Genomic DNA, 19,340 nt, shown 5'->3' with positions numbered 1-19,340 from the left:
TCATTAGAAAAATGCTAGGGTTGAAACAAGGGCTTAAAATCAAAGTTTAAAGGGGTGCATGAGAGTTCACGGCCAAGCCATAGAGCTTGCGGCTGTAAACTCCCAAGGAGTGGTCATTTGGACCGTAAACTCCAAGGGAGTGCACTATTGGAACCCTAAACACGCCTATAGCCTCGGATAATTACTTAAAACCAATTCTAGAAGCACTTGGGACTTGAAACTACCCTAAAACAATCCTCCCATGAGTTTACGGCCGTAAACTCATGGGGAATATGGCCTCCCAACCGTGAACTCATATAAAGTGAGTTTTAGGAGAGTAAACTCCTTATTCAAGCCATACACACCCTTAGATGTTACCCGGGACACCCCTAACGCTTAATTAAAAGTGTTTTTGCACTTATGAAGCGTATACGTGTTTAATTAGTATTAAATGTACTAATTGTATGTGAACATATGTTATCATATGTTAAATAGGTCACTAAGTGTGTGCAAGTCTTTACTTGACACCGAGCACCCAACCGGCAACTTCATCGGATCCACTTACACCAGGTGAGTTCATACCCCTGAATGAAACTTTAAAATACTTTTACATGTTTTATAGGGGGGGAATACAAGTTAAACATGCCAGTTATCATATCAATCACATGTGATTGATAACCCACATGCACAAGGATTTACCACACTGTAAACTGTTTTACCGAGTAGGATACTATAAATGGTTTTCTAAAATGTTTTCACTTGTTCAAAACTCTTACTTATATTGTTTTATCAAAGTTTCATTAAAACTTGTTTATAAAGGTTCCTAAAGGATTTTTAAAGGTTTTCAAACTTATGTTATCAAAGAATACTAAGCTGCGATTTTCTTAAGTATAAAGCTTTTTGCTCAGGTTTTTCATCAAGGTTTTCTTTCATGTTATATACCCTCACATGTTTGATACCGCTGCTTCACTTCTACTTAGTTTAAACTCCTATGTGATACGCTTTTACCTAGTGATATGCTTATTCTTCACTTATACTTGATTTCGTTTCCGTTTCACTTATACCTATTAACGATTCCACTTCGGGGTACACTTATACTTGATGACACTTTTGCTTCACGATTCGCTTATACATCACGAGTCGGTTATTCCACACTGTTCGTTTACACATCACGATTTGGTTATTCCACACGACTCGGTTATACATTACGATTTGGTTATTCCACACAACTCGGTTATACATCACAATTTGGTTATACTTCACAATACGTTTTCACTTGTTACACACTCAAGCGTAGTTGGATGTATGCCTATGCTTGTATAGATGCATATAAATAATGGGTGAAGGACTTAGGAAGGCTTGTTCGCCCTATTTCCTTTTCTTCGTTGAGATGTGGTCTGGTGGGATCAAATGGTCGTCCGAAGGACGTTTGATTCATTAGTTATATATTATGTATACGAGCATAGACATATAGGTTCACTCTAGTCAGTTCAGTTATGAGTCTCTACCTCTAGTTTAACACTTATAGTGGAAAACCACTACCCACTATTTCGGATGCATCTTCGCGACACGGCCTTCTCTTTCGTCTAGTTGGTAACCAGAGTCTCCTGTAGGGAGAGCGGACATTGTGTGTATAGATCTATACGGGATTGACACCCCTGCACCCTGACTGCTAGCTACAGTCCACGGCCTACCAAGCCAAGGGTTGACAAATGTCATGTTTTATATTGACGCTTGTAGGGCGTCAGGTACTCTAGTGTCGGTTAGTATGGTTACGACTATCCCAGGTTACCTTATAATTCATGGCCTTAAGGTAACGATATTTCACACTGTATTTTACACTGTACTTTACACTGTATGTTGAAAACCCACTTTCAGAGTCACACTGTTTTTAGACCTTGCTAGCTGTATCTTTCATTTGATACTGTCTGGGGTCTGTATTCCTTGTTTTAGACCTTACTAGTTGTGTCTTTCATTGATACTGTCTGGGGTCTGTAGTCTCTGTTTTTAGACCTTGTTAGCTGTATCTTTCATTTGATACTGTTTGGGGTCTGTATTCCTTGTTTTAGACCTTACTAGCTGTGTCTTTCATTGATACTGTCTGGGGTCTGTAGTCTCTGTTTTTAGACCTTGCTAGCCGTACCTTTCATTTGGTACCGTCTGGGGTCTGTGTCTCCCTTTGTTAGACTGAGCCAGGCGCGTCGGTTGTTCGATACTCTCCTGGAGTCTATGAGTCCTTTTGCCTTAGTCAGCACTCTTCACTACTGAGGCATATATTATTTTCCCTGATTTCTCTTGCTTTCTTTAATAATCAAATTTTGTATTTTGATAATGATAGCGATTAAGGGAAAACTACTATTTACCACATAACTCCGTCCAGTCGTGGTAGAAGACTGCATTTATTAAAGAAAATATAGGATTTTCTGGAAAAGACTCTAATTTATTGGATACTCTAAAACTACCATTTTTATTAAAGTTATTTGAATAAAATGACACTAAATACTTATGAACTCACCAACATTTGTAAAAATGCTGATACTCGCTTTTCAAATAACTTGTATTCTCAGGTCAGCATTAGACAGGTACATCCCCGGAGCTTCTAATGAAGACAGTTTAGTACCAAGTTGCACCTACATTATTTCCTTGTATTACTTTGATATATTGTAATGTAAACCATGTAAAACTATTACTATTAATGCAATGTTTTGTTGTACTTTGATTACTATAATGCATGCGTTGTGATACTTGACATGATGTCATCCACCCCAGAACGTTTCCGCCGTTCCGGTTTTGGGGTGTGACAAATATATAGTTTTACGTATTAAACTATAAACTGTTGCATTTAACAGAAATTCAGAACTTTAACTAAACTTTACTTTTAGGAAAATAAGGGTTTTTCCTGAGATAATTGAACTGTTCTTAACTAGATCGAGTAACTAAACGAATAACTTAACTATACTTATAAGAAAATATGGGATTTTCTTGGATAACAAACTTTTTCGGAGAACCAAAGGAAACTTGTACATTTTCAGAAAACAAACATCTTATGAACTCACTAGCTTTATGCTGATTTTAAACTGCTTGTATTCTCAGGTCCATGTTAGACAGGTACCCAGCAATCCTTTTGGTGAAGACGGAGTGTGATGAAGACATGTCTTTACTTTTGTTCATATCATATATATGTATGACACTTGTAACTCTTTGTTTTCAAACAAATGTTAATGAATCTATGTAATGTAAAGTTTTGTGTTTACTTTGCTTACCATTTGCATTGGATTTGATACTCAACGTGGAGTCAGCCCCGTAAATGTTTCCGCCTTCGGTTTTCGGGGTGTGACAAGTTTCGATTATGTTATGCAATTTTCATATTCTTATTTTTATTATTTGAAGATATGGAAAATTTTACAGGTTCATAAATGGTTTTGATCATGATATTTTTTTATATATTTTTTATATATGATCGATTAATGGTTTTCAGAATGGGTCTCAATCTTAATTAAATAATATCCAAATTTTTTACTATTTGCAAGTGCAACTAAAATATGATCAAGTAATTTAAACTTCAATAATAATACCTTGAATTCTAGTCATTGGAAGACAATAAACGTGGATCTCCAAACATTGCAATGTGAATTAATATGCTTAATGTGGAAACCACTACATTGCCATGGTAATTATTTATAAAGTGATTAATATTTACTTGAACCGGAAAACATCTTTTTACATTAAGTTCCACTTTAAGAAAATGTGAATCCAGTTTATTTGGTTAACCTAAAAAACCTTTATATTGATCGGATTAACCCATAGAAACATATGGCGAGTCTATAGTGTTATAAAGGGTGTCCATGGACACCCCTAAATTTCAAACTTTATTTACAAGATATAGCATAAATTCCATGGGACACATGTTGGTAAAAAATCTGGACACCCGTGTATATAGTAACACGTAAAACTATGCTGCTTTCTCCACCTTCATGCGATTGGACTAGACTATCTGTTGCCGGCGCTGCAACCAGAAAATTGTGCTGCTTTCTCCTCCATTCAAATTATTGGGTAAGTCTTTCTTTTTTTTTTCTTAGGACTTGAGGTTAAATTTCTTGTAGCGGTTGATATGAACCGTAAAGCAATTAAATAAAAAGACATAGCCTACCTACAAACCTAAAAGTCATAGTCTAAACCTACTAAAAAAACTAGCATTACGTGTGTGAACATACAGTTGTCTCTAGTTGCTATGTCTAATAACTTTATTAAAATTGTACTAAATAATATATAAATTTAATATCTACTGATAAAAAAGATAATAAAGTTTAAACGAAGCCAAAAAAACATATTAATCTTGTTAGATATAACAAAAAATTATGATTATTTCTTTAATATCCTTTTTTATTTTAGTTTTTATATATTATTTGTTTAGATGTTTTATTTATATTAAAAATATATAGTTATAGTATAGATGTATTTGTTTTTGATAATTTATATGGATTTGTAATTATTTATTTTATTGTTTTAGGAATAATGCTAAAATTTTATATAAAATGGTAAAAAAAAAAAAAAAAAAAAAAAAAACTCTTCATTGTCTGATTATGATACCCAACAACAAAACGATGTGCAACAAACACCAACATCAAAGTATATCGACAAACCGACCCGATAACCAAAATTTTCGACCTATTTATTTTACCATTTTATTTAAATACGACACACGTGAGTTTGAATCCTAGATTCGCCATTGCTATTACGTAAATAAAATCAATCGAAAGCACATGAAAGTAATTTTGGAACAAATATACACCAAATACCATTGTGTGAACTACAATATCCACTATTACCACCGATGACCAAAAATTGCAAAATGAACGAGAAGTTTTCCGATAATTAAGAAGCACACAATCTTTCCAAATTAGATTTTGTGCATCTCAAGATCTAGTATGTATCCACATGCATTTAAAAAATCTCGACTAACATAGACGGGATTGTTCCTAATTAATGATATTTTTTTAAAGTAAAAAGTCGTGATATTTCAAATATTTTGATTTTTTAACTGCATTGTAATTGAAACTTGGAAGCTAAATGTACATTATATACAAACATATAGATATGCTTGTCAATCTTAGTTGCATCTTCCCTTTTCAAAATGATGTGACAACATTGGTTTGTAACTCCAATAGAACATAATGAATTTTAAGTTCAACAAATCAAACTTCTCATCACAATATTAGCATGAAAATGCTATCAAAGTAATGAATGTAGGCACACAAACTGAGCGGAAGTGGCCAACAATAATAGCATCTGAAAGAAGATATTATCAATCAAAATAAGACGTTTCCCATCGAGGGGAATCTTATGGGTGGCTTACTTCTGGTACGTCAAAATAAAAACCTAGTACAACTTTTTTGCAAATCGTAGGAAATTTAGAAATATTGCAAACGAATGTTACAACCTTATCCCAAATATTATTTAATTAAACCAAAATCATTATTACTAACAAGCAAACTATATTGCATCCTGACTCAATTTTGACGATGGGGTGTTTGAATCCTCTTCTAATTTTAATATGTGGACCGCATTCTTAAAAATAATTTTAAATCGGACTAAACCAAATTGATAAAAGCAATTGAAATTAGGCTAAATCTATAACGTCATGATTATCACCATAATTTTTTTTCCTTTTTAAAACGTTACTTAAAAAACTCAAACATAATTCCAAACTAGTTAAAATGTAAACAAAAAGTACTTTAAGTAAATAATCAAAAATATGTCCAAAAGTAGTATCGTTAATACAAATCTACCCATAAGAACCCCTCTCACCAATGCCAATCTTCTAAACTGTCTGCACCAATCATAAGGCACAAAAGAGAAAAGATACAAGTGTCAGCCCCTGCCGAGTGAGTTCATAAAGTTGCAAAGAAAACATACAAACCCAAATGGGTCAATCATTCATTTTACAATGAAGCATAAAAAGGAAGACAAATACCACTTAGAAAAAAACCGCATATCATAACTATTTAATCACATATTCAATCGCATACATGCATATATGTTTAACCATAATTCTACCACATAACGTATATGATCAACCAAATACCACATAAGCAACCACATAGCATATAAATAATCACCTTTCATATATAAGCAACCTTTAACTGTTCAACCTTTTATCGATAACCAACCTTTTATTACATATTCAACCTTTTAATATACAACCAACCTTTGTTATATAGTCAACCTTTTAATATGTAACCAACCTTTTGTTACTTATTCAACCTTTTATTATATATATGCAACCGATTCATAGAAATGTGTCCCTTAGTGCTATCCAACCCAAGAGAAACACCCCGTTCACTACCTGTGTGCATGGCCAACCAAATGCTCTAAGTGGCTCATGACTTCCACCCGAAACACCAACCCCATGACTCCACTTTCGCTACTCGGACTTCGCAAAGTACAAGTACCTCGCGGTGTCGTTCAGGAACAGTACAAATAGTGTGAATTCTAATGATACACCTCCCGATTCTCACATGATGTTTGATCCAGCTACACCAAAAAGCCAACACCATTCCGGTTCCCGTACACCAAGGTGCACGTGAACCATGTGTCACACGACCGTCTAGAAAGACCGTGTAACTAATCACCGTTATGGATTAAGCTCTTTCAACAGATTAAACTTGCAAGGTTCTACCCATGAGACAATTATACCCCTCAAACGAACAATCATACATCAACGTAGACATGCTACTCATACAGACCTTAACAAGCAATGCAACATATAATAAAATTCATCATATTATCACCTTGTTATGACATATGTCTACCAATGCATTACATTTTTAATTCAAAATGACCATGCTAGATAATCAACCAATTCAAGCAATGTAACAAAAAGACATACCATCAATCAAGCATAACATATGAATATGGGTTTCATTAGGCACAACCATCACAAGAAATTTCAACCAACACATATCAATCATAATTCGAGCAACTTAAGCTAGCATACTACATACATCAAGTTCATCAAAGTGTAAGCAACATAACAATTAGGTCATAACATGGAATTAGCACAAATCATATATTAGCATCAAAAATATCATATCATCATCAAGCACAACTAATGACATGGTCATCCCAAATTGAATTAAATCACCATCTACAGATTGCACGTTTTAATCATGCAACCTTAGTGAGTTAAAACTATGAACTCACCTTTAGCCTTGAAGAAATCCTCCTTCTATTCCAAGTCTTGAACTTTCTTGAAATTCTCAAGGCCCCACCTAAACACCACACATAACAAGCAATTAACAAATAAAGTATATGTTTCAAAAATACAACTTTATTCTAACTTTTATATATATATTTTTTATAATTCCCCACCCAACCCCCGTTCAGTACGTTAAGCATAAAACCGAATCTACATATCTAATTGGGACGACATCAGACTTTTAGGAAACTAGACTCAATTTCGTAGAGCTTCATGAGAGAGGAGCATCTTCCAATTCTGCCCAGATTAGCAGTTATAGCTCTCGTAAGATGGGGAAAAGTTGTTGTGCAGAATTCCAACATTCATCAAAAATCACCATATGCTTTGAGACTTTAGGTAAAGGATTATAGTCACTCAATTTTACACACAAAAGGATTGAATGATACTATTAAGACAATATCATATCTAATATTTAATTTGTATTATCGGCTTTCAAACTATTTAAATGTTATGGACAATGTGATGTATTTGTTTTACGTTTCTTTTATTCCAAAACAATTATAAAGGCATAAAGCTATCACTAATTTTATGTCCATTAAGCTTCATGTTATGATAACAAACAGAAGAATAAATCGTAAACACTCCCATATGTTTACTCTTACTGTCTCTTTTTTTGCTATTTTTTACAATTAAGATTAAATAACTAGTATATTACCTCTAACATGTATGCATCGTTTTTCTTTTTCAAGGTCAAAATATGTATGTTGTAACAACAATACTGAGACACCATAGGGTTTAGATATGCATGAACTTTTAACTCATACTTGGGGATATTTAGAATAGGACCAATGGCAGCAACAATTCAATACCACATGTGTTGATATGTCAAGGATAAACTAGACTAGTTTGGGCAGCAACATTCATGAAACGGAAATGAGAGGAGGAATACATACACATCAATTAAGACGTCGGGAAGAATAGGACCGGAAACAAACGAATCAAATTGTACAGGAGAGATGATAGCAAGTGTGAAACAAAAGGTAAAGAAAGTTTACCGTGGTGACGACATACAGTTGTGGCACAAGGTAGTGATCGGTTTGTAGCAGTAAGTTGTCGAAAACACACCACACACGCGTCTCTGGTTCTTTCAATCACTCTCGTGCTTTCTCCCGTTAGAGTCGATATCGTCTTACTTACGCCGGGCATGAAGCAGCCGTTAAAAGAGGAGCACGAGCGTTTCTTTTTAGGTTGAGGGCAGGCACAAGAATCGCATCTCTAAATATTATTAAAAGAGAACCTTAAATTAAAAATTGAAGAATTAAGGACCCTTGATTGTATTTCACTTCTATTATCTCCACCTTCAGATCATTTTAATAATGTCATCCTCAAATATACACGCGCTTCATATTGTAACTTACCTCTTACGTTTCAAACCTAATTTCATTTCTCGGTTTTTTTTTTCTACACACAGCCATTGTGCAATCAACCATCGTCAAAGGCTCTCAAAGCATATCTCTTATGTCTCTCGTTTATCTCTTGAGTCTTTGGCAACCGTTTGTTACCACCACTGCCAGTATATGCTGCTGATACAACCTACAAGAAGGTAACTGACCATCCCATCTAATCTTTATTTTTGTTTTTCGATCATAGATACACGTGGTTTTGAATTTTTTGGGAGTTTTTTTGTTAGTCGAACAGATGCCAAGAGCATATATCAACATCGCCATGATCTTCTTAGTTTTCTAATTCATGTACCTCTTATCTCTTTTGTTCTAAACCTTAATCCATTCCTTCAATCTATAAAAGAAAACATAACCCTATCGAATCGATCCTATCCTATGTGTTATCAATGAATCGATACCAGTAATTCGGTTTATATATGTCAAATGCAAAATCTTTCATTGCTGAAAGTGCATATTGTATCAACCTGTGAAAACTATGTTCTATTTCCATCAAACTAAGTTTTTAACAAGTTTCATACTTTCACTTTGAATGGAAGAATGTATATCATATATTCCGGTTGATCGTCATCACCGGAAGTTGCATTATGACAAACATGCCTATTAATCAGATTAAAAGTCTAAAACTCGTAATTGGGGCAAGGGTATTTTGGTCTTTTAGCATTCTGATTCATTATTGTTTATATATATATATATATATATATATATATATATATATATATATATATATATATATATATATATATATATATATATATATATATATATATGTTATTCGTGTCCTTGGCACCTACAACATTAATATCTTGAGATGAAAATGGAGTGTGGTGCATGGATAAAGATTTGTTATGAAGTATTTCATTTGCAAATATTTCACATAATAATTAAATAAGTAGAATTTAAATATTTATAAAATAATGGAATGTGTATGTTCAGGTTCATAGATTTCACCAGGTGTCCCTGTGTCCCTCCAGGTGGTTCTGAGCACATGAGAAATAATCAACATATTTGGTCCACGTGAGAATGTCATCAAAGGCATCAAATTAATTCGAGTAATAACATATGAGGTGATTAATCCATTGTTCTTAATGTATAATTAAGTTTTTATTATTATTATTATTATTATATATATATATAGTAATATAAATTAAGGTTTTAATTTGTTGTATGAATGCAGCCTGCGGAAGTTTCTACAGCACAAGAGGAATTGTGGCATGAGTTTAACGAACCTTGTTGGTGTGAGTATTTTGAACGTAAAGAAGCAGAAGAAGTCATGCTGAAGGAATCCGATGAATCGGAAAAAGGGAAGCAACAGGCTGAGGAAGGTGGTTCCGGTGATGATGGGGAATCAAGTGCAAAAGAAGCAACAGTAGAAAGCTGTGAATCTGAAAAAAGGAAAAGCAAAAAATTACTACTTTTCAACAAATGAAACCAGAGGGATGTAAATCGTAAGAAACATTATAAAGAGAGTTTAAAGTACCTAAATGGAGTCAAACTTTTGGATATATCAAATATGTTTATGATGATGATCATGAACTGGAAATATTAGGGAAGAGGGAAGGTGTGTCACACCCCGAAAACCGAAGGCGGAAACATTTCCGGGGTTGACTCCACGTTGAGTATCAAATCCAATGTACAGAGTAAGTAAATTAAATCAACCATTACATTACATATATGAAAGTTTTACATTCGTTTCAAAAGCATAAGTTATACAAGTTTCATAGATACATAGTTTATATGAACAAAATGAGACGAATCTTCTACGCACTCCGTCTTCGCGAAAAGAGATCATCGGGTACCTGTCTAATGTGAACCTGAGAATACAAGCAGTTTAAAAATCAGCATAAAGCTAGTGAGTTCATAAGCGGTTTTGTTTTTTGAAAATGTACGAGTTCCCTTAGTTTTCTGAAAACGTGGTTATCCAAAAAAAATCCCATGTTTTCTTATGTAAAGTTAGTTTCCAAAACCGAAAAGTAAAGTAAACGATGTACAATGAAAACATGATTGTTCTTGTGAATTGTAAAGTTTAGTTATCTAACTTGTTACACTTTTCTGGTTACATACTACTGTTACTCAGGAAAATCCTATATTTTCCTACATGTGTGTGTGAACTATTACTGATTCTGTGTGTACGAACTGTTACCGGTTCCGATTATGTTCAATGTTGTCCCCAGGAAAACCCCATGTTTTCCTGAATTTGTGTGTGTACTGTTACCAATCCTGTGTGTGCTAACTGTTACCGATTCCGATTATGTTAAATGTTATTGATGGGTTTTAGCCATAAGAACTTTCCTATGTGCGCATGCAAAACCCTAATGCTTGGATCTAGGATTTCTAATTAAACATGCTTTGAATCCAAGACTTCTAATGGCTAATTAGGTTAAATAACAACATTGAAACAGATCTAGAACCATACCTCTGAATTCCTAGTTGATCTTTTTGTCTTGGAGCTTCTAGAGTCACAATTGTCACTCCTCTAATGGCTTACAAACACCAATAGCAAGGAAGATGATTTAGGAGAGAGGAGAGGGGAGGAAATCGGCCAGGGTTCTCTTACTTTAGGTGAGGTGCTGATTTCCCTTGCCCATGGGGTCTATTTATACTTGTAGATTCCTTAAGGGTTACAACCTAAACCCTAATTGGATAATCTTCTCTTAAGGCTATCCAGATCCTTTCCTTAGATAACTCATTGGACGATTTTGAAGCTATCCTAGCTTCTAGAATCCGTCCACTATATATCTATAAGGATTTATAGTCTAAAGCTTAACTATCAAACAATTGACAGTTTATACCCCTTTATTTAATTAACCTCTTTAAGTCACCAAATTAATTCCAATTAATTCTATGACATATATTAATCAAATAACAATATTTTATTCTTTATATTATTCCCATAATATATTAATAATATTTACTCTCTCTTAATAAATCATCCTATCAAGCTGCTATGGTGAAGGCAACCCAAAAGGACCACGCACAACCGGGTCAAATACTTGCCTAATATAGTTGTAGCCTTAGACACTATTCCAACAGTCTCCCACTTGGATAAGTCTAGTAACTATATACACAAGTATAATTCGGTTTGCTCTCCAAGACGCTGTCAAACTCTGATCTAATCAATATTGTCCTTTAGATAAGGGATCGTACAGTCCTCTGTTAGATATCTTGCTGACAATCCTATGGAATGGTTAGTCAAGCATTTAGGTTTCTCGATCTCTGATTTATTCGACATAGAACTTAATCGAACACATCAATTCAGTTCTGACCGGGCCCGGCAGATAAGTCAAATCAAATCATCGAGCGACCGAGATATCACTTTTACCTTCTTAGATAAAAGTTACAGATAAACTTCAACTTATATGCATTTACTTATTCATTAATCAACTATACATAACAATGCGTTTTATAACACCGAGTTACTAATGCGTTTTCGCATTATCAATGTACAATCAATTAACAAATAAAAAACCATATATCTAGGTTTTAAGACTATATGATATTATCGTCTTGCGATCATCCTTTTATATCATATTCCATAAGGTGATCCCAGCAAGCGCGGGTTTGTTCCAATGCTCAAAACTAGTTCATAAGCACTCATGAACGTTGCAGCAACCCTTTGCTATGTCTAAAACCATTTAGATAATCTACACACCAATTCATGACAATCTTCATTCATATCTACTTCCAACATATGAACGATTGTGGATAATTTGAACAATTCGATTATTCCTAATAAACTCAATTATTCTGGAAGTCAAAACATGCAAAGTGAAACAATAGTTAAACAATTAACATAAGACAGTAACATTACTCATAAATAAAACTCCTTTATTTAATCATCAAATGTTAATTACATTTATCTATTACACGTTTCTAATACTATCTAATCTATGCTAATATCATCCTTCAGCCCAATACTCCTAGCATGCTGCAAGTGCTTAACCCTACTCAGTCCCTTCGTAAGCGGATCTGCTGGGTTATCTTCTGATGATATCCTCTTCACTACGAGTTGTCCTTCTTCTACACGATGTCTAAATATTTTCTGTCGATATGTCTTGATCTACCATGATCCCTCGGTTCCTTGGTCAAGGCAACCGCTCCTTCGTTATCACAGAAAATCTCCATGGGCTCCTTTATGGCAGGTACGACTCCAAGATCACCGATGAAGTTCTTTAGCCATATTGCCTCCTTCGACGCTTCGCTCGCTGCAATGTAATCTGATTCGCACGTTGAATCAGCTACGGTCTCCTGCTTGGTACTCTTCCATGTCACTGCTCCTCCATTTAGGGTAAAGACCCAGCCCGACTGCGAATGGTAGTTGTCCTTGTCGGTCTGAAAACTGGCGTCACTATACCCCCGCACCTTCAAGTCATCACTCCCTCCGAGGACTAAGAACCATTCCTTCGTCCTCCGAATGTACTTAAGGATATTCATCTTCGCTTCGTACAAATCCAAACTCTTTGACTTTCTCATCGAAGAAAAGATTCCTTCTGCAAGATGCTTGCTTAGGTCCATAAATGGACTTCTCAAACTTACACACTCTATTCGGATGTTTCGGATCCACAAACCCCTCTGGCTGAGCCATGTAAACATCCTCAGCCAACTTTCCGTTAAGAAAAGCGGTCTTGACATCCATTTGCCAAATCTCATAATCATGAAATGCGGCAATTTCTAGCATCACTCTAATAGATTTAATCTTCGCAACTGGTGAGAAGGTATCATCATAGTCAACTCCGGGAGTTTGAGTAAAGCCCTTCGCAACCAATCGCGCTTTATATGTGTGTACGTTCCCATCCACGTCGGTCTTCTTCTTGAAGATCCATTTGCACCCAACGGTCTTACATCCGGGCACATAATCAACCAAATTCCAAACTTGGTTATCATACATGGATTGGATCTCGCTATCCATTGCCTCCTTCCACTTCGCAGACTCCGGGCCTGCCATGGCTTCCTTATAGCTATTAGGTTCATCAAGATTTATTAGTGCACCATCACTAATATACGTGTCCCCTTCGGTAGTAATATGAAAACCATAAAACTGGGGATGAACTCTAACTCTATCGGAACGTCTAAGAGGTAAGGATTCGTCAATCGGTTCAACCGGAGTTTCCTCCTCGGGTTGAGTGCCAGCGGTAGAGGTTCCTACATCTATCGACTCTTGAATCTCTTCAAGTTCAATTTGCCTCCCACTGTCTCCTTGGCTTATGAGTTCTCGCTCTCGGAAAACTCCTCTCCTCGCAACGAAGACAACATTGTCCTTCGGTCTACAGAAGAGATATCCAAAGGATGTCTGTGGGTAGCCGATGAAAATACATCGCTCACTTCGAGGTTCAAGCTTGTCATAAGTATCTCGTCTTACGAAAGCCTTGCAACCCCAAACCTTGATATCTGCCAACGAGGGAGCTTTCCCTGTCCACATCTCGTGAGGTGTTTTGGCAACCTTCTTAGTAGGGACTCGGTTAAGGATATGGGCGGCAGTCTCTAAGGCATACCCCCAAAAAGAGATAGGTAGTGAAGCACGACTCATCATAAAGCGAACCATATCCAATAAGGTTCGATTAAGCCTTTCTGCCACACCATTCAACTACTGTGTCCTACGAGGCGTCAATTGCGAAACTATTCCACACTCCTTGAGATATTCGTGGAATTCAAGACTTAGGTACTCTCCTCCTCGATCGGATCGAAGCATCTTGATTTTCCTGCCCAATTGATTCTCCACTTCATTCTTGAACTCTTTGAACTTTTCAAAGGTTTCTGACTTTTGCTTGATTAAATAGATATACCCATATCTACTATAATCATCGGTAAAAGTCATGTAGAAGCGGTTCCCATCCTTCGTGGTTGATCTAAACGGTCCACATACATCGGTATGTATTAGGTCCAATAGACCTTCACCCCTTTCACATGTACTTGTGAAGGGTGACTTTGTCATCTTTCCAAGTAAACAAGACTCGCATGTGTCATCTTCCCTAAGGTCGAATGACTCCAACACTCCATCCTTTTGGAGTTGGGCTATGCGTTTCTTGTTGACATGTCCAAGACGACAATGCCACAAGGATGCTTTATCCATACTAGTGGAAGAATCTATATTCAAAGCATCATTTCCTAAGTTATCAACAATCATAACAGTTTCATATATTCCATTACATGGTATAGCTTCAAAGTAAAAGACACCATTTAGATAAGCCAAAATAGAACCATTCTCATTATTAAAAGAAAATCTAAATCCTTGTCTATATAAACCATGAAATGAAATGATGTTTCTAGCCATTTCTGGCGAATAGCAACAATTGTTCAAATCTAAACACAAATTATTCCTAAGCACTAAAGAATACACTCCAATCTTGGTCACAGGCGACGATCTTCTGTTCCCTATGATTAGATTGATCCTTCCTTGCTCCACATCCCTACTTCTTCTCAGTCCCTGCACATTAGAACAAATGTGGTAACCACAACCGGTATCAAGAACCCAAGAAATAGCATGATTAGAATCGTTAGATTTAATTGTGTATATACCTGCGAAAGATGGCTTGATCTTTCCTTCTTTGATTGCTTGTAGGTACTCTGGGCAGCTTCTCTTCCAATGTCCTATCTTGTGGCAATGGTGGCACTCTGCCTCCTTCGGGTTAGGACAGGGCTTAGCGGGATCCACTTTGGTCCCACTAGAAAAGGCACCATCTCGGGCTTTGACCTTACGATAGTTCTTTGATGAAGCCTTCCTCTTCTTTCCCTTTCCTTGACCAATAGCCAAGACAGGAGCAGCAGGTGGATTGGGAGTCGGAGCAACAGACTTGTCTTTGAACTTGCTCTCAGCAACCCTCAAGAGACCTTGGAGTTTGCTTAGGGTGACCTCTTCTTTGTTCATGTGGTAGGTCATCCTAAATTGGTTATACATCGGAGGCAAAGAGTGAGGCACCATGTCGATCGCCAAGTTTTCTCTAAAGTCAACATTTAACTTACGAAGGCGGTCGACATACCTTTGCATCTTTTTCAAGTGCATGGTAAGAGATTCTCCATGACCCATCTTAGTGGAAATCATGTTAGTGAAAATCTCATAACGCTCTTGTCTCGCGTTTTGGTGGTATCTCTCCAATAAGTCTTGGTGCATCTCGTACGGGTACATGTCCTCGTAGGACTTTTGGAATTCGGAGTTCATGGTGGCAATCATGATGCAATGTACCTTCGTTGGATCTCGCTCATGAGTTTCAAAAGCGGTGATTTCGGCCGGAGTAGCGATTTCGGGGTTGATTTTCTCGAGCTTCTCATCGAGGACATACTCCTTATCCTCATAGCGAGCAATGGTGTGAATGTACCTTATCCATTCGCTAAAGTTCGTTCCATCGAAGGTGACCTTTTGGCAAAGGCTCATCAACGTGAAAGAACTAGCAGCAACGTTGTTTGCGTTCGACATCTACAAAAGAAAAATGACAAAGATAGATTAGAATAAGAATCCCTCATTATCACCCAATAACAAAATTAGGGCTAGGATCCAACAATAACATTTACATACTAGAAAAGGGATGCCGTAATCTAACATGCAAATAAATTGAAGGTAAGTGAATGACGATTCACTAATTCTCCATCACAAAACTTAACTATTAGTCCTAAGTGTATTGAGAATTCCTAGATTCGAATGAGATTCATTGAAACTATTCAATGGCATGTTTAAATCTCGATATGCCCCTCTTATTTGTGACTGGGATACCGAGGATCATAAAGCGGGTGTGAATTACCATGCAAATTCACATGGTGCCTTCATTGTAACGATCACCTATTCGATGTGCCGGTAAACCACACACGCTCCATCGAACTATGATAAACAATGAATCACCATTTGCCACCTTTGCTTAGAACCAATTAGTGTGCCGGTAAACCACACACGCTCCACTAACTTCTTAGCAAGGGTGCAAAGTGTAATTTCATGGGATTGCATCAATTCACTTTTCCTAAAGTAACTAAGATTGGAAATTTTTTTAAAAATGTGTAGTTACTTTGTATTACTTATTATACTTTTAATGAGAGGATGAGGTTGCCCTATCCTACCCGTTCGGCTAACGACCCTCCACCAATCAAGCAAACGGTGGGTGTGAGTGTACACCCATTAAGCGCCATTTTATAGGCCGCAACCTTATACCCACCTTATAGATCGGCTTCGTGAATGAGGCCTACTAACGGTAAGACTAGCATTTAGTTTATATATATATATATATATATATATATATATATATATATATATATATATATATATATATATATATATATATATATATATTATTCTAGTAATATCATATTAGTATAGGGTTGTATTTTAAACCTTTTAAAATCTAGGGTTTGAAATTTAAGTTGTCTAAATTAAACTTTTTAATCACAAATATAAATTTCAAAACTTGAGGGCAAGTTTTAAAACATTTAAAACATAGAGGATCAAATAACAAATAGTTCCAATTAACAATTAATATCCTAATTATCTATATTTGATTTTATTCAAGATTTCTTTGAAAGATAATTAGCAAAATAATTAAAATAATTAATTAATTATCATATAAGGAAATTAAATATTTTATTATTTGATAAATACCTTCAACTAGATCAAGATAATAGTCAAAAATCGGATTTATATTGATCTATTATGATTAAGGTAAGTTTCCATAAGATAATTATGAAAAAATCCCGAATCTGGCCATTCCTGACGCCTGGACTCGCCGAGTCAGGCCTACTCGCCGAGTCCACTTTGGAACTCACCGAGTCCATGACTCAGAAACCAAAAAATCGAATTTTGCAGGTTTGTTTCAGTTAATCAAGCAACAATTTAAAGAAAAGCAAGCTAGGCTCTGATACCACTGATGGGTTTTAGCCATAAGAACTTTCCTATGTGCGCATGCAAAACCCTAATGCTTGGATCTAGGCTTTCTAATTAAACATGCTTTGAATCCAATACTTCTAATGGCTAATTAGGTTAAATACCAACATTGAAACAGATCTAGAACCATACCTCTGAATTACTTGTTGATCTTGTTGTCTTGGGGCTTCTAGAGTCACAATTGTCACTCCTCTAATGGCTTACAAACACCAATAGCAAGGAAGATGATTTAGGAGAGAGGAGAGGGGAGGAAATCGGCCAGGGTTCTCTTACTTTAGGTGAGGTGCCGATTTCCCTTGCCCATGGGGTCTATTTATACTTGTAGATTCCTTAAGGGTTACAACCTAAACCCTAATTGGATAATCTTCTCTTAAGGCTATCCAAATCCTTTCCTTAGATAATTCATTGGACGATTTTGAAGCTATCCTAGCTTCTAGAATCCGTCCACTATATATCTATAAGGATTTATAGTCTAAAGCTTAACTATCAAACAATTGACAGTTTATACCCCTTTATTTAATTAACCTCTTTAAGTCACCAAATTAATTCCAATTAATTCTATGACATATATTAATCAAATAACAATATATTATTCTTTGTATTATTCCCATAATATATTAATAATATTTACTCTCTCTTAATAAATCATCCTATCAAGCTACTATGGTGAAGGCAACCCAAAAGGACCATGCACAACCGGGTCAAATACTTGCCTAATATAGTTGCAGCCTTAGACACTATTCCAACAGTTATCCCCAGGAAAACCCCATGTTTTCCTGAATGTGTGTGTGTCTCCTGAAAGTCCGATTATCCTTAGATGTACATTAGTTTTATTACGTACATAAAACTAATAAATAAGTGTAAAACGTTAATAATCTTGATTGCGAGTCCTTAACCATACTTCAGACTAGATATGACTCGAGTCGTGGCCAATATCCTTTTTATGACTTTCGTCACCCTTGAACCTTTCGGTTTGGCTGTAGCTAGCAGCCAGGTGCGGGATTGTCAGTCCCGTATAGATCTATACACTCAAGTCATGCTCTCCTACGTTCGGAGATTCTGGTTACAGGTGTAGTCCTCCACTCTCGTGCCACGGGATGTGTTACAAAGGATGTGTGATAGCTTCGTTTTATTTACTTATTTTTATAGTTTATTTTAGTACATTTCATTCGCATTTTAGTTAACTTTCATGCATATTTTCCCTTTTGTTATTTTTATGACCATTTCGGGGTACTTTCTAGTTTCTTGAGCATTATTGCAGATTTTCTTGGAAACTAGCGGGGCGGCACTCTTGCGAGGCGATTGGGCTTGAAGGGAATTGGAGATTTCATGCTTGATGGCTATGAAGGTGATTCATGGGGTGGACTTGTCAATTGCTTGAAGGCTTGGAAGAATTGAGCTTTAAATTTGAAAGATGCGGGGGAACATTCAAGCGTATGAAAATTATTAATCGGGCGAGTTCACGAGCTTTGGAGGATTTAGAGAGGTCAAATTGGGCTTTAAATGAAGAAAAACTTGAAGAAAATGGGCTAGGAGGTGATTGGATTCGATCTGGGCTAGTGGGATATGCTTTAGAGGCCCAAAATCTCAAAGGAGCCCATGTCAGGTACCACCCGCGCAACCCACCCGCGCAGCAGCACGCGGGTCGCGCAAGGCCCTGCAGGGGCAATTTCGGAAATCCTTCTTTTGAGCTATTTGAGGAAGGTTGGTGCCCATCTTTTGCAGACTCTTGGACATCCGATTTTTGGAGATTCTCTCTGGAGTTTTGAAGACTTTTGAAGGCCAAGAACACTTGAAGAACATCATATTTTTACCTCTTGATTCTTGCTTAATGTTTGGTACA

At 36.1% G+C, this 19,340-nt stretch overlaps 1 protein-coding gene across 1 annotated transcript in view; it reads right to left on the bottom strand.

The window, feature by feature from the left end:
• Positions 1-14,973: 14,973 nt before the first annotated feature.
• Positions 14,974-19,340, bottom strand: part of LOC144999596 (uncharacterized) — a 40,923-nt gene continuing 36,556 nt past the window's right edge. Inside the window, exons 2-3 of the mRNA XM_078958728.1 lie at positions 15,154-16,048; positions 14,974-15,061 (exon numbers count right to left, since the gene is read on the bottom strand). Of these exons, the coding sequence (XP_078814854.1) occupies positions 15,045-15,061; positions 15,154-16,048 (912 nt within the window). The 3' untranslated portion in view covers positions 14,974-15,044. The remainder of the gene's footprint in view (positions 15,062-15,153; positions 16,049-19,340) is intronic.

The sequence above is a fragment of the Lactuca saligna genome, chromosome 1 (assembly GCF_052625555.1).
Source record: "Lactuca saligna cultivar CGN05327 chromosome 1, ASM5262555v1, whole genome shotgun sequence".
Lineage (NCBI taxonomy): Eukaryota > Viridiplantae > Streptophyta > Magnoliopsida > Asterales > Asteraceae > Lactuca > Lactuca saligna.
This window is presented reverse-complemented; position numbering and strand designations above follow the sequence as displayed.